At 34.2% G+C, this 17,793-nt stretch overlaps 1 protein-coding gene across 1 annotated transcript in view; it reads right to left on the reverse strand.

Annotated features, from left to right (window-relative positions):
• TMPRSS11A (transmembrane serine protease 11A) overlaps positions 1 to 17,544 on the reverse strand; it is a 52,372-nt gene extending 34,828 nt beyond the window's left edge. The window contains exons 1-3 of the mRNA XM_056803802.1: positions 17,441 to 17,544; positions 16,867 to 16,988; positions 14,253 to 14,380 (exon numbers count right to left, since the gene is read on the reverse strand). Coding sequence (XP_056659780.1) covers positions 14,253 to 14,380; positions 16,867 to 16,988; positions 17,441 to 17,544 — 354 coding nt within the window. The remainder of the gene's footprint in view (positions 1 to 14,252; positions 14,381 to 16,866; positions 16,989 to 17,440) is intronic.
• Positions 17,545 to 17,793: the final 249 nt, after the last annotated feature.

The following is a 17,793-nucleotide window of genomic DNA, read 5'->3' on the forward strand; positions in this document are numbered from 1 at the left end:
GGAGCATTCTGTAGTTACTTAAATTTGCTATTTGGCTAGAGGATATGCTGAGCGTGCACATAACTTGCTGGAATTATACTGGGAGGAACAAAAAATAAACAAACGAACAAAAGACAACTATCACCTTACAAAAGGTCAAAAAGAAAGAGAAGGCTGAGGTAAAGAAAAATATCTTGGGATTTCCTTATTCACCATCAATGTTCATTTCTTTAATTGTTCATACTATATTACAATGCTTTAGTGGGAATCATTCTTATCAGTGTAGGTATTCATTCTACTCTTATAGATAGTAATAGCACTATGAATTTTCTTCTTCTGGCTCATTACTCATGTTTTCACATAAAATTTTAAACATTATATTTTTTAATTATTTAGAACATTTTTGCTAGGTTCCATAATCCATGATTTTTCCCAACCCTCTTCCCTCCCTGCTCCTGGAGCTGAGAAGCAATTCCACTGGGATATACATGTATCATTGTTCAAAAACTATTTCCATGTTATTCATATTTGCAGTAGAGTCATCTTTTAATGTGAAAACCCTAATCATATCCTCATCGAACTACGTGATTGATCATATATTTTTCTTCTGCATTTCTGTTCCCATGGTTCTTTTATTTTTTAAATTAATTAATTAATTTAGGATATTTTTCCATGGTTACAAGATTCATGTTCTTTCCCTTCCTGCCTCCCTCACCCTCTTCCTGTAGACTATGAGCAATTCCATTGGGTTTTACATGTATCGTTGATGGAGACCTATTTCCATATTATTAATGTTCGCAATACAGTGATCATTTAGGGTCTACATCCCCAATCATATCCCTAGTGAACCATGTGATCAAGCAAATGTTTTTATACTCCCACAGATCTTTCTCTGGATGTAAATGGTGTTCTTTTTCATAAGACCCTCAGAATTGTCCTGGAACATTGCATTGCTGCTAGTTCAGAAGTCCATTATGTTCGATTATGCCACAATGTATCTGTCTCTGTATATGTTCTCTTGGTTCTGCTCCTCTCACTCTGCATCAGTTCCTGGAAGTCTTTACAGTTCACATGGAATTGGTCCAGTTTATTATTCTTTTGAGCACAATAGTATTCCATCACCAACATATACCACAATTTGTGCAGCCATTCCCCAGTCGATGGACACCCTCTTATGTTCCAATTTTTTGCCACCACAAAGAGTGCAGCTATGAATATTTTTGTACAAGTCCTTTTCCTTATTATCTCTTTGTGGTACAAACCCAAAAGTGGTATGGCTGGGTCAAAGGGCAGGGTTTAACCTTTGCATATAGTTCCAAATTGTGCTCTTGAATGGTTGAACCAATTTGCAACTCCACCAACAGTATATTAGTGTCCCAATTTTGACACATTCCATCCTACATTTATCACATTCCTTTGCTGTCATGTTAGCCAATCTGCTGGTGTGAGGTGGTACCTCAGAGTTGTTTTAATTTGCATTTCTCTAATCAGGAGGGATTTAGAACACTTTTTCATGTGCTTATTGACAGTTCTTATTTCTTCATGTGAAAACTACCTATTCATGTCCCTTGACCATTTGTTGATTGGGGAATGGCTTGTTTTTTGTAAATTTGACTTGGTTCCTATTATATTTTGGAAATTAAACCTTTGTCAGGGAGTTTTGTTATAAAAATGTTCTCCCAGGTTTTTGTTTTCTTTCTAATTTTGATTGCATTGGTTTTGTTTCTACAAAAGCTATTTAATTTGATATAATCAAAGTCATTCATTTTATATTTTGCACTGTTCTCTATCTCTTGCTTCATCTTAAATTCCTTCCTTTCCCACAGATCTGACAGATATACTATTCTATGTTCACCCAGTTTATTTATGATTTCACTCTTTATATTTAAGTAATTTACTGATTTTGAATTTATCTGGGTTTAGTGTAAAAGATGTTGATCTAAACCTAATTTTTATCCATACTGTTTTCCATTTTCTCTAGCAGTTTTTCTCAAATAATGAGTTCTTTTCCCAAAAGCTGGAACCTTTGGGTTTATCAAACACTATCTTGCTGAGATCATTTACCCCTAATCTATTCCATTCATCCTCCCTTCTATCTCTTAGCCAGTATCATATTGTTTTGAAGATCACTAATTTATAGTACAGTTTAAGATCTGATACTGCTAGGCCCCCATCCTTCACTTTTTTTCATTATTTCCCCTGATATTCTTGATATTTTGTTCTTCCAGATGAACTTTATTATAATTTTTTAGTTTTATAATTTTTTGATAATTTGATAGATATGGCAATAGTAGATTAATTTGGATAGAATTGTCATTTTTATTATATTAGCTCATCCTACTCATGAGCAATTAATGTTTTTCCAATTATTTAGATCTAGTTTTAATTGTGTGAAAGGTGTTTTCAAATTGTATTCATATAATTCCTATGTTTGTTTTGGCAAATAGGTTTCTAAATATTTTATATTGTCTAGAGTGATTTTAAATGGAATTTCTCTTTCTAACTTTTGAGTTTTGTTGGAAATACATAGAAATGATGGTTTATATGTGTTTATCTTATACCTTGAAACTTAGCTAAAGTTGTTCATTATTTCTACTAGCCTTTTAGTTGATTTTCTGGGGTTCTTTAAGTAGACCATCATATCATCTACAAATAGTGATAGTTAATTTCTCCATTGCCTACTTTAATCCCTTCAATTTCTTTTTCTTCTCTAATTGTTATTGCTAGCATTTCTAGAACAATATTAAATAATAGAGGTGATAATGGAAATTTTTGCTTCACTCCTGATCTTATTGGGAAACTTTCTAACTTGTCCCCATTGCAAATGATACTTGTTGATGGTTTTAAATATATACTATTTATTATTTTGAGGAATTGCCCTTCTATTCCTATACTTTCTAGTGTTTTCAATAGGTATGTGTATTGTATTTTTGTCAAAGGCTTTTTCTGCATCTGTTGAGATGATCATGTGATTTCTGTTGGTTTGATTGTTGATATGGTCAATTATGTGGATGGTTTTCCTAATATTAAACCATCTTTGCATTCCTGGTGTAAATCTCACCTGATCTTTGTAAATAATGCTTGTGATAACCTGCTGGATTCTTTTTGCTAGTATTCTATTTTTCATTTTTGCATCTATATTCATTAAGGAGATTTGTCTGTAGTTTTCTTTCTCTTATTTTAGTCTGCCTGGCTTTGGAATCCATAGCATATTTGTGTCATAAAAGGAATCTGGTAGTACTCCATCTTTGCTTATTTTGTCAAATTGCAGAGTATTGGGATTAGTTGTTCTTTGAATGTTTGATAGAATTCACTTGTGAATCCATCTGGCCCTGGTGATTTTTTCTTAGGAAGTTCCTTGATGGCTTGTTTGATTTCTTTTTCTGAAATGGGATTATTTAAGTATTCTATTTCCTCTTTTGTTAATCTTGACAATTTATATTTTTGTGAACATTTACCCATTTAACCTAGATTTTCATATTTATTGCCATATAATTGAGCAAAATAGTTCTTAATCAGATACATATATTGATAAAAACTCATTTTTATAACACTGAAAAACTTACAAAGTACTTTCCTCACATTAGCCTTGGGAATTAAGTAATACTAAAATTGTTGTCATTTAATAGACAATGAAATTGAGTCTTAGAGAAGTTAACAATTGCCTGTAGTTATAAACCTCATAAGTAGTATAGTTCTCCTATGGAAGCACTAATTTCTTTCCTAAATAATTGCTCATCTCTCTGACATAGGGAAAAGGGGATTTATCAATCACTCATTCTTTGTAAAGAGGGACTGATGGCTAGGGGACCTGCTGATTTGTTCTCTTAATTCCCCAGCTCAGTATCTGGCTTTTTCTTATGCTCCTAATCCTTGTCTGTGCTTGCACAGCACCTATTTCAGAGCTGAGCTGTTCCTGGTTCATTCTCTAGTTGCGGAATCTGTGGCTAACACTTGCTTGCTCCTGACTCAATCTTTCATCATAATATCTATATGTTACTTTTTGGGGGAGAGTTAGAAAGTTTCTCTACTAGTACAATGACTTCTGGGAATACATTCCTTCTCAAATAGAATATGATAGTCATATTGTGTATCCTTATGTACCTACCCCATTTAAAAAAAAAGGAAGGTACTGAAAATCACATTGCCTATGTGGCATATTTTCCTATTTACATTCTAAATATTCATTATTTGTCATATAGTTTATTCACAGGTAATTATCTCAAATTATCCAGTATAAGTGTAGTCAGAGGATACATGATAGTTATATTGGAGTTCCATAGCTTTTAGGTAGAAATATAATGCATAATTCATATAATCCATAACAAAATTTACATATAGCATTTAGCTTAATATATTAGTGCTAAAGGCAAAGTACAAATCAATTGGTACCATTGGGCTACCCAAGTAACCTTGTCCTCATTGCTCCTAAAGCATCATAAGACACCCTGATCATTGGCCAGTTAATTCTATACTTTTGGAGTAACCTGCTGTCAATCCTTTCTTCTTAGAACCATTGGCCTACTGTCCAGGATGGCCATCTTTGCTTTCCAACAAGTAAGACTTCTGGGTCTTCTATTCCATTGAGACCTCCACTACTAAAATATTAGTAAAGAAATGGGAGGCCTATGAATTCTTTCTTTCTCCCTCCCAATCTCCCTCAAATTGGAGGCAATCTTTCTTGACTTTCCTATTGCTGGAAGCATGTACTTTCCTCCTCATTTGAATAAGGAACCATATTTTCTTCAGAAGAATGATCATCTAACTTCAACAAACCATCTAAAACCAATAGAAAAGTCTTCCTCAGAGTTGATATGACTAATCTATCATTTTTGTACTCTGGATCATAATCAACAAGTGGCTGTGATATATTGTCTTTGTAGGGCCCCAAGAGTTTTCTGGTACCATTTTGTGTGCCATCAAACTACATTGTCTTTCATCCACTTGGCATGAGATGACTTTCTGCCAGGCTGCTATTTTGTATTTTCTATATGAACCAATAACCTTATTAGAATTATCTTCCTTTGCAGGAGTTAATGCAAGAAAATGTTTTGTCATCACTATTCACAACATCTCTTAGCTTTTCTGAGCTAAGGTCATTGATAGGTGTTAAACCTTCTTCAATGAATCCTCAGCTAGAAGATCTTCTCATTATGCATTCTATTTTTTAAGTTTCTAAAATGCCAATAACTCTCAGTGGCTCTTATCCAAACATCAACAAGTATTGAGAAAAGCCTGGAACATTATTATTGATGATATTCTATATGTGAACTAGAAATACCCACACTGACTCCATTGAACTTTCTGTTAAAGCCTCACAAAGGAAGGAAGTCAACAAGCATTTATTAAACATTTAATATGTGCCTAACACTATGCCAAGTACTTTATAGATATCTAATTTGATCCTCCCAACCATCATGAGAGGTAGGTGCTCTTATCCTTGTTTTACATTTAAGAAAATTGAGGCAAGTAGGGTATTTGGCTTGAGTAACACCTGCATCACCTAGCTGCTTCTGGGTCACAAGCACATTCAGTAGTGTGTGATTAAAACCCTATGAATGGCCAAGCAGCATAGTACATTGAGCCTGGGTCCTGGCTGAGTTCAAATCTGTATTGAAACATTTACTAGCTGTGTGAACCAGAGCAAGTAATTTTACCTTGTTGATCTGTTTCCTCATATGTAAAAGAGTTGGAGAAGGCAATGGCAAACCATACCTGTATCTTTGCCAAGAAAACCCCAAAGGGGGTCTCAAGGGTGGGACATGACTGATAAGCAAATGAACAACAACAATAATGCCCTCTGATTTGGTGTCTCCTTGAGGATGATATGATACATTTCTAGATTTCTCTATTCCTGCCAAATCTAGCCACTCCACAATTTTCTCTTAATATCCTGACCTTTGTATTACTAGCAGAGAAGCCACAGGCAGAGAAATACTTCTCCTACAATACCTCAATGAGTGTAGAAGCTTTTTGATTAACTATACCTGTCACTACCAGGTGATATAATCTATCATCATCAGAATGTTGCTCCTATTCATGTAGGGTAAACTCCATGCCGCCATGAGGAACCAGAATAGGACTTTTTAGAGAAGGTCCATTAAATATCTGTGATCATTGGATACTAGAATACAATTGGTCTTCAGAATCTCTATTAACAGGACACAATACAACTTAAGGCCTTCCACAGTTACATAGACAATCAAATAATTTTGATATTTTTGTGGTGACTTCTGTTAGTTCTTTCTTCTCAGCATTCTTAGAACCTTTGGCCTACCATTAAAATTCTGAACTTACCAATAACCCAGGATGCCAATCACTGGCTTCCAAAAATAAGACTTTATATGTGTCATCTATGCCATTGAAATATTGGTCAAGAAAGGGGTGGGAATAATGGGAAAATTATTGTCAACTTTCAAAGATACTAATAATGGCTCAGCTGATTCACTAATGCTAAAATTTTAAAGTTGTAGTGGAGAGTACAGAGAAAAATAATTGCAAATGAAAAGTTTCTAAGAACATGCAAATTTGAATTTTAAATTGATTAATATAAAAATGAAAAGTGACTAATATTATGACTTCATCAATAATATGTATCTAAATTTAAAAAAAAACCACAAAACTACCTAAGAAACATAGAAGAAGAAAATGAAAGAAATATAAATAGGAAGAATAAGGAACTGCATGCCAAGGAACTGTAAGACCAGTTGGTTAAATTTCCCTTATATGACTTCCTCCTACTTTTGATTGTTTGGTAATTCACAACTTGTTGACTACAATACTGGAATTAAATTCTTGACTCACCAGATGATACAAGCAAATTTCTCTGGAAAAACTACTGAGCCAAGCATTATTTCTATCTGTACCTCTTGGGTTTTATGGAGGAGTCTGAGAGGGAAGCAAATGACATCTATAGAAGCAAGAACTCTAAGAACAGCATAGAAACAAATGATTTTCCCCCTACTCATTGTGATATAGAAACAGGATTAAAACTTAATGATATTGTTTGCATCATTTAAGGACATATGAGTATAATAATAACATTGCTGAATTGAAAAGATGCATAGTACTGTTCTCTAAAGAACTGAAATAACTTCTCTTAGAAAATGAACATACTCATTAATTTCTTTCCTTTATAAAAAAAAATTTAGTGATTTTTGTACTCTTATTTTTCCATCCCAGTCATTTCTTGACATATGTCTCCCAATTTCATACTCTTAGAAAACCTACTTTGACAAAAAAGGTAACTGAGGCCCTGAGAGGGGTAGTAACTTGTCCATGATAATACAGATAGTCAGTGGCAGAGAGTAGTACCCAGATCTCCTGGCATTCCTTCCTGTTCTTCCCCTTCACTCTTGTCAAGTTAAGGTGTTTTTTCTTCCTGTAGGAAGTTATGTCTCTCCAAATATGACAACTCCTTATTTTATTAGATAATTCAGTTACTTAAAATTCTGCCTTGCTTAAATCATTATTTTCATAATAATGAATCTAACTCTTTCATCTTAATTTTATGCATTTGTCTGGCTACTTTAATAGATCCATAATAATGGGACTGAAAGATGTAAGCCTATATAAGGTTATCCAGTATACCCATCCTTACCTCTAACTATAGGTTTTGACAGGTTTTGACATTTTAGCAACTTTAATGGATTGTCTAAATTAAGATAAAGATCCTAAATTTGCTGTTAAAGAAACAATGAAGATGATCTTTAGGGAAATGTACTAATTTTTCTAGCATGCTGAGTATATTAAAATGATTAATTTGCTATACATTTACTCGACCACAACACATTGAAGATCCACTAAGTGGAGACCTCTTACTAGGCAAGCAGTGGGAGAAGTCACAAAGTCTAGAGAAAAGATAGTACTTGCCCTTGAGAAACTTATATTTAGTGCTGAACCAATTGGTTTGAAAATTCCAATGAGGAGAAATATATTTTCTCCAATTAATGCAGTTGGATCTATCTCATTAGGAGAACCAATAAAATAAAAATCAGAGAAAACTCTTTGGCAAAAGATGATATGAGAATTTCTGATAAAATTAATAATTTCTCCTGAAATTTCTATGATCTCTTCTAACCCTATATTTATAAGATATATGCCCTGGAGGTACCATTGCTAACTGAAGTTAAACATGCTAGAGATCCCATTGGCACAATGGATAGAGTGGTAGACCTGGAATCAGGAGGACCTGAGTTTGAATCCAGATCCAGATACATATGAAATGTATGACCTTGGAAAAGTTAGTTGACAACTGTCTGCCTCAGTTTCTTCATCCATCCAATGGGGGATTGATAATAGTCCCTACTTCCCAAGGTTATCATGAGGATAAAATGAGATGATATTTTTAAAACATGTTGCAAATCTCAAAATGGTATGTAAATGCTAGTTGTTGATATTGTTTAGCTATAACAGTATGAAGTCAAGCTCTCCAAACAAGAAATCTCAGTAATCTTCAAGGTGTCAGCATTCTATTCTCTGTACTTCTGATCTGTTGTCAAACCTTGCTTTTCCCCCCTTCCCTTTAAAGCATCTGGATCAGTCTCTACCAATGCATGAAGCCATTTCCTAGTCTTATCCAGACTCTGGTCACATTTCATGTGACTTCATCCATCTATGGTGTTATCTCATCTTCAATCTTCTCATCTCCTCTGGCAACTGCCTGTTCTTATTTGATTCTAAATGCTCTTACTATAGTGTCCTCTTGACTAGATCTTTTACCATAGGAAGAATACCATCCTTAAAAGAAATTCCACTGCCCTGTAGATCTAATCCAAGTTCCTCACGCTTAGTTTCAAATTAGTTCGTCAAGCTACTCTGTGCTACCATATTTTCTTGGTCTTCTATTTTTTTTAGTCAATAATTCCTATAACTTTGTAGCAAATTTGTTGAATGCTACTTTGAGATTCATTTTTTACTTCAACTCTGATCTTATTATTTTAAAAGGATTGACAATTTTGAATTGCTCTAAGAAGGAATAAAATAAAAATAAAAAATATTTAATTTAGAGAAGAATAGATAGAGAATATAGAGAATCTACAAATTTTCCCAATATCCTTGCATCTTCAAAGAGGGTGTGTTTGCATTTACCCTACAGAAGAGCTGGTATGTCTTGATGAAAAGACTCTCATTCAATATGGATAAAAATGAGACTACTAGATTAGGAGGAGGGAGAAGAAAAGAAATGTGAGGTTGTTTTTTACTTTAATTTTCATGTCAGAGAGAACAGAGATGGAAAGTCAGAATGAAAGTCTTTATAGATGTAGCAGTCCAGGCCATATGTATAATTAAGATGCAAGGATTATGTGTGGGCACATGGCCATTCCGTGCATGGCAATGAACTCTGTTCCCAGCATTGCTAGGGTTAGGGCGCGAAAGCTTACTTCCCTTTGTCTTACCCACCTGGGATAAAACCCCACCTTCACCTTGTCATGATTTGCAATTAACCAATGGAAATACACTATGTAACTCATCAATATGTATTGGGTACATTTGCGTATCAAAGAGATTAAAAGGAGAGCTCGCAGCCATCTCCATCTCTCAGAGATCTCACAGGATTGCCTAACCTTATCTCTTCTCTTTCTCTCTCCTCTCTATCTCTCACCTGAAACCTGGCCTACAGCCAGGCCTCTCTCTTTTCCAGTGATAATACCTAGCACTCTCTAATTCATCCTATTATACTCTGTTTATTCTCTCAGCTAAGCTATATCATCCTCTGACCAGTGTGGTATTAAATCTGGATCACTGGATCGTTTTAGCCTTTCTTAGAAGTCCAGTGGTTGGAGTATGGCTGCAGCTCCATTGTAATCAATACGGCCTGGTTTCTGACTCATTTCTGACATCTTGAACTTGGCTCCATCACACCCTCCGCGGAATCCTAAACTTCTATCCTTTCTCTATCTTTCTTATCTTGTGGCTTCTCGCCAGCAAGAGGCTACAATAGCACTAGTTCAGGACCATAGAAAACCTTTTGATTGCATGGGTAAGAAATGGCAGAGCCAGAACTGAAAGCTCAGCCTTCTGAGACCAAATTTGGTGCCCTTAATGCAATCCCAAGATATTTTCCTCTATGTGACTAATATTCTCACATTTACCTGATGTAAGAGCAAATTAAAACTACATTACTGTAGGGATATTGGTGAATCGTGATATATAGTAGCCACATAGGGTACTTTGAATAATAAAATGGTTTTATGTCATGAGAGCAGATAGGTGGTGCAGTGGATTGAACACTAGACTTGGAGTCAGGAAGACTTGAGTTCAAATGTGACCTCAAACACTAGCTATGTGACCCTTAGCAAGTCTCTTAAGACTGTTTTCTTTAATTTTTCTCATTTTTAAAATGAGCTGGAGAAGGAAATGGCAAATCAGTCCAGTATCTTTGCCAAGAAAACTTCTCAAAATGGAGTGAGGAAGACTTGGGAGATAAGTGAACAACACATTTATATCATCTCAGGAAACCTGGAAAAGCCATTGGATGCCGTGAACTCAAACTCATTTTACTTTTTTCACTTTCTCCAGTAACATAAGTAAATACAAAACCAAAAGAAAGAACAGGACTTGCAAGCTTTCCTGCTTTAGCTATTTAATTAGTATTCATATGGGACAGGGAAAAAAAAATCTGGCTTTCTTCATTGAGATTTAGCAACAGTGAACAGGAGTGGCCCAGGGAGAGGCACGAGCCTTTCTTGTAATTCCCTTAAGGTGAACTTGGGCCAGGGAGAAACTTGCCTCATAGAGACAAAGATAAACAGTTTTAAGCCCTTCCTGACCCCTTCATTTTGCACTGACTTCCCTTTCCTCTTATTCTTGCTTATTAAACGTAACACAATTTCACACTTAATTATACACTGTCCTGTATTGTTTGACTAGTGTTTTATGCATTCTTTTGCCTCCCTAGCTAGATCATCATATTTCATTCAGGTGAGCTCTTATAGGATGGGGATCATCATGTCATCATCTTCTCTCCACCTCCTAGCACTGAATGCATGAAAGATTCACAAGCAATATTTAATAATTGATTCATATTTATGAGAATCTTTCCTAAACTAGGTTCTTACCAAAGTATTGGCTGTTGACTGGAATTGAACACTTCTTCTCTCATAAATCCTGTCTTTTGTAGAATTATCACATTTAGCACCTATATAGTGCTTTGTAGTTTGCAAAGGATATTGCAGAGCTCAACTCATTTGAGAGAAACAATGATCCTAGTATGTAGGTTTAAGCATTATTTTCACTTTATGGCTAAGGAAACTGAGGCTGAAAGGAGTTAAGAGACTTGATCATTGATACACAGCTAGTAAACATCTGAAGTAGGATTTGAATTGAGGCTTTATAGACTTCATCCTAAAGTCTATCCATTGTATCACCAGCTACTTAAGGAATTCAATAGTATTTCAAAAGATTTTACTAGTATATTGACCAGTTCTATGAACTCTGAATGATTTTCTGTCATCTTCTTGCCAAACAAGGAGAGATTTTCTAGATCTTTTTAAATATATTGTTTCAAAAATAGGTCCAGTAAGATTTTCCCTGATGATATATTTCTTTACAATTATAGAGCTTAATTTTTTTTTCAAAAAAACTGATCATATATTTACTTTTTCATGCCTATAACTCTGAAGGTAAGTATTACAATGTCCATTTTAGAGATGAGAAAAGTTATCCTTATTGATCTATTCAAGTTAGTGAATAGTGAAACTGAGAGTAAGAGGCAGCATGATATAATGGAAATATGCCTGGAGTAATAATCCAGAGACTTACATTCTAGCTCTGGCTCTACTATAATATCTAAATAACTTTGGACTCAGTTTCCCCATTTACAAAAATCAGATTAGACTAAGGGTTGGATAGCCCATGAGGTTATTAATCTGAGGTCTGAGGATTTTTTGTTTTAAAATATTTTGATAATTAAATTTAATATAATTAACTTTCTTTGCAAAACTGGGCATTTTTTTGCATTAAAAATATTATTCCAAGAAGAGATTCAGAGATTTTATCTGACTGCCAAAGGGGTCCATGACACAAAAGGGGATAATTATCTCTGAATTAGTTGCTTGCTAAAGTTACTTCTGATTTTAAGATTCCATGATTCCAAGTCCAGGTCTCTGGACTTCCAGTTCCTGGATCTTATGAATATTCTAAAATTTAGGAATTGACTCTAACAGTTTAGTAATAGTCACATGATCATTCTCTATACCTTCCTTTTATAGCTATACTCTTTGTCAGGGGGTTATGATAGAGATTACAATGAATAATTTGTTGTTGTTGTTATTTGCTCTTTTCTTTTTAAAGGGAGTATCTTTAGAGTCATGGAGGTCCTGACCAACATATTTAAAATATGTGAATGTTCATTTGCAGGTTCACAAAGTACACTGGGAAACAATGGCTAAGTGGTGCAGTGTATAGAGTTCAGGGCAACTCATCTTCCTGAGTTCAATTCTCACCTCTGACACTTGCTAGCTATGTGACCCTGGGCAAGTTACTTAACCCTGTTTGCCTCAGTACCTCATCTGCAAAATAAGCTGGAAAAGGAAACAGCAAGCCACTCTACTATCTCTGACAAGAAATCCCCAAATGGGGTCCCAAAGAGTCAGACATGATAGAATCCCAACACATTGGTTGAATGATGTGGGAAACACGGTGGGAACTAGAGATATGTCCAAACTTTAGTATACTTCTTGGCTTTTATTCTGAGTATTTTGGAATGAGTCCAGGTCTTTTGATTGCCTGTAGTAATCAACCTGTTACATGACATCTATATAGCTGGCAATTGTTGTATTAATGATATAATAAAATCACATGCACTTTGTGTAATTCATATATTTTTCAAACTATAAAAACATATTTATTTATGCCCAAAGCTACATAAAACATTTGGTCATAAAAATATCAGTGCTGTTATTATCATAGCTTATCTCATTCAGAGGCATTGTGGTGTAGTGAAAAAAGCTCTGGATAGGAAGTCAAAACACTGAAACTCTAGTCAGGGGACCTTTGGTCACACCACCATTTTATATTCCTGGACTTGTTTCTTCATTCATAAGATTATGGGATCAAACTCTATATTTGTATTCCTGACATTTAGAATGGTGTCTCTCTTAAAGTAAGTGCTGAATAAATGTTGACTTAACTTTCCTCAGGTTCTAGTGGTTCTAAGAGGTTTTAGATCTATCTAGTATTTTGCTATGACTCAGTAAAAGTTTTTGAGTCTACATTAATTTGACTTTCTATTTTTGCCATAAGTATACTCATCTCTTCCCAGATGGATTCTCCAATTCTTATTATTTCCATTATCCATTTTATCTTTTCTCAAGTGACAAAGTCATTTCCTCTTAGTATTTCATTAAATCTTATAGTTAAAGGAGTACTTAGAAATTTCTTAGGCCAACCTCCCATTGTCCCTACTGTGAGGTTGAGGCTGTTATTACTGCTTTTACTCATCAGGAAACTGAGACTTAGAAATGTGAAACTACTGACCCCAAATCACATGGATAATATTTTTTCAGAACAAGATCTGAAAATAGCTATGCTGACTTCAAATTTAGAAAAATTGGTAAAGATGTTTCCTTACTAAGGCTTGGAAGCAAGGTAATATTTATGCCTCTTTTAGGTACTTTTACCTATAATAATTTTTTGCATAAATGTTATATGCCTCTATTGTATTTTAAATTCTGCAAAGGAAAGGGCTCTGCTTAAACAAAAATCCTTCTCTTATCACATGGTGGGTGTTTAATAAATATTGAATTTTTTCAGTTTAATTAATTGAATTGAAATGAATTGAAATACAATTATTGAATAAATGGAAATTTATGAGAACTATAGCAGGGAGTATGGAATAAGATTAAAAGCATCAGAAATGTGAATTAGGAGATTTGGGTACCAGTTCAGATTCTGTTTCTAACTTACTTTCAGAGTAACTGTGCAGAAGCATTGAATTTCAGAAATCGAAGAGTCTTTAGGACTTAGGTAGTCCAAATCCAATATGAAGCTTAAATTCCTTCTGCAAACACGCCAGTGATGGGGCAATTATTACTTCCCGATTGATTCCATCTTCTAATAGTATAAAATATGTTCAAACTTTTAAACACTTTATAAATGTCACCTATCGTGATAAAATTGATAATTATATGTAGAAATTTAGGGCTGCCCCAAATAGAATGGGCTCCTCCTTGGCCCAAGTGAATTTCATCTCTTGGAAAATTAGGAGTTTGAATTAGATGATCTTTAGATTTCTTCCAAATGAAATTTCTTATGAAGGAAAGAGCAAAAGCTGGACATACCAAAATTTCGCTCCTCTCACGTAAGTTCTTGTATTGGTATCCATAACCTTGTTCAGCATTAGCATTCAGCTGTGCATCTGAAATTTTAAAAGTGCCATGATAGTACTCCAGCCTCTGATCTGCAATAGGAAGGAAGCAAAAGAAAAATAAGGACAAGACTTGGACATAAGACTCAGGTGTAGAGAAAAATGTAAGTCTCTAATTCAGGACCAATGGAGGTTTATATTGAATTTTTGAATACATGATCAGACCACTGTAATGATGTGACAAAAAATGTTCTCCTATTGTACACTGATCCAGGAAGGTCTCTTTTTTGCTGGTGTCAAAAAGTTACTTTTTTTAATTCATGAATTTGCTTATGTGGGTGAATTTCTAATAGATATGCTATTGTAATCAAAAAATGTTGAAAGAAAGTATGGAATTTAAATACCTGAGAGAGGGAAAGAATAAATATAGATTAGTTATTGAGAGACTTTAAAAGTTAGAGGTTAATTGAGACAACTAAGAAAATCGGGGAATGATTTAGTCTCAGTGTTCATAGAACTGGATGCTAGAGATCTATATCTCAACCCATAAAAGCCCATGATCTGTATTACTGCAAGAAATTCCTGAATCTTTGAGATAAAAGACCCATTCAAGTGTTTGGGTATGCCTTGTGCTAATAATTGAAGAAGGTAAAACTAAGAAGAGAATCAGATTTCTCAAATGGCTAACTAGAAACAAATCTGCCATTCTTAACCTTCTTTGTGTCATAATACCTTGGGCAATTTATGAAGCCTATGAATCCTTTTTTTCAAAATAATATTTTAAATGCAAAAAATAAAACATAAGATTATAAAAGAAAGCCAAATATATTGAAATACATTTATCAAAATATTTAAAAAATAAGCTCATGAATCCTAAGTTAAAATATTCTAAGGCCTGATCCAATACAGTAGAACTAAGGTATCTCTAATACTTATTTCCAGATGGAACATCATTGGACACCATGAAAAACTTTACACTTAAAAATTACAAATTTGTGTATAAATATGGTAAATTTTAATTTTTTATTAATATTATTGACCTATAATGTATATACAATTACATATTATCTTATTAATGATAAATAGTTAATGTTTATATTATACTTTATAAGTTATCTTATTTGATCCCTACAAAATGGAAGAAGATCGGTGCTATTATTATTATTATTCCCATTTTTCAAATGAGAAAAATGAAAATTAGAGAGGTTTTCTTCCCAGAGTCACACTGCTAATAATTGACTGAGGCAAAATTAGGACTTGGGTCTTTCTGACTCCAATGTAGTAATATAAAGCAACATATAAAACTGAATAGAAAGAATTTGTCATTTTTGTAGCATAAAGTTAATGAATTTTTGTATATAGGTATAAAATGTATTTTGAAGATATGTTCATGCTGATCCCTGGATTTTGTTTTCTTCTTTATAACCTTACTTTGAGTAATGCGTAGATATACCAAAATAGTTTTTCTGTGCTCAAAACAGCTAACCAACGAATCTGTTGCTATGGTGATTTGACTTCTGAGAGAGAAGACACAGGCTTCAGGCCACAGGGAAAATGCCTGTCTTACATAGGTCATAAAAAATCCCAAGAAAAAGGGTCCACATGTCCTTGATGAGAAGCAATAGAAATGGAGATGAAAAAAATGGAGATGAAAGCAGACAACTTGGGCCTTATGTGTTATCAGGCACCATGCAAGCATCATAATTATATTGTGGAATTTGCTAGATAATGTATTTACATACATTTAGCTCCATAGAGAAAATTGTATATTAAAAATTTTTATTTATTTCCATTTACATATGTACATCTGACATTAACAAGTGATAAAGAAAATATAATTCATTGAATTTTCCTTAGGACACAGATTAATGTAAACATATCATTTCTGCCCTAGTTCCTGCTGCTCAGAAAAGCTGGCAGAAAGACAGGAATGTACAGTATAAGAAGGGAGGTCTGTGCTGTGACATTGGGAAAATCACAACCTCCTTAGGCTCCAGTTTTCTCATGTACAAAATGAAGGGAATATGTTTAATGATCTCTAAGATCTCTTGAAGCTCTAGATCCATGATTCTTTGATCTTTGCAGATTAATAAATATGGAAGAGTTTATAATAAATACTACATTTGTTTTTCTTAACTGATTAAGGTGTATATATACATATATGTATATATGTAGTTTTACTTTTTTGTTGGTTGGAACACAGTAACTATCATGATTAATTGTTCCTTTTAGGATAATATGCTCCAGAAATAACTTGGAAAGTACCTTCAAATTTTATTAATCTGATTCTCTTATTTTACAGATGAAGAAATTGAGATCAAAGAGTTATTTGATTTGCCTAAGGTCATATGGCTAATAAATAGCTGGGATTTGAATCCAGATCCTCCAATTCCAAATTTATGGTGCTGTCTATTGTAGCAGCAATTATTCTTTAAATAGCACCCAGAACATCCCAATTGTAAAAAAAGAAATTACTTTCATATGTGTGGGGAAAAATATTTCAGGGGAAAAGAAATTAAGGAAATTTCCTTCCTTAGAAATTTTCCCTTCTAAGGAAGAAAATGTCAAGTTATACCTACCAAAGACCAAGAAATGAACCAGAAGACCAATGGTTATGCTTGCAATCAGTAGTCCTACTATGACAATAAGGACAATCATCCATGGCTCCAAACCTCGGGTTTTTGTGCCCACTCCTCTTGACCTAAAGGGAGAAGGGAGAGACAACCATTCATAAGTAAGAAATCTCACAATGACAGGATGAGAAAATTTCTTGTTTTCTCTGGAAATACAGAAGAGTAATTTAAGCTAATTTGACCAATGAGTGAAAATATCTTTATGGCACAACTGAGATCACAGCATTTAAATGGCAATAATAATAGCCAGTAGTGAAGGACTATTCATATAATACTTTAGGGCTGGCAAAACACTTTACAAACATCTCATCTGATCTTCCCAACAACCCTGGAAAGTTGATGCTAGCCATTGTCTTCATTTTACAGATGAGGAAGCTAAGGCCAAGGCAGTTAAGACTTGTCTCGGGTGACAAAGATGGCAATTGTACAGTGGACTAGGCACCCCCTATTTTCCTAATGCCTCATTTGCACTCATAATGCTGGTAGCCTTGTCTCCATGCTGGGCAAGACAGACTCTTACAGCAGCACAATCCACCTTGGCGGAGGTTCACTGACACAGTTATAGACAGAAGAAGGCAGCATAATAGCCAGAAAAAGAATAACAAAATCATATATCACTGGCATCATTCATTTAAAAATGACTGTATTGTTTCAATGTATGTCAGTTGCCTCCAAATCTGGATTTTATTTTCCAGAGTATATCTCTGTATTTTCATAATAATACAATAATCATGCATAACCACCCAAGGAAGAGGTGAACTGGCGGTGAAAATCTCAGGGATTTTAATTCTTCCAAATTTAGGAAGAAAAGAAACTAACTGGACAAGGTATGTTGGGGGGTGGGGAGTGGAATGTAGAATTATCGATGCAACT

Source organism: Monodelphis domestica, chromosome 6 (genome assembly GCF_027887165.1).
Source record: "Monodelphis domestica isolate mMonDom1 chromosome 6, mMonDom1.pri, whole genome shotgun sequence".
NCBI lineage: Eukaryota > Metazoa > Chordata > Mammalia > Didelphimorphia > Didelphidae > Monodelphis > Monodelphis domestica.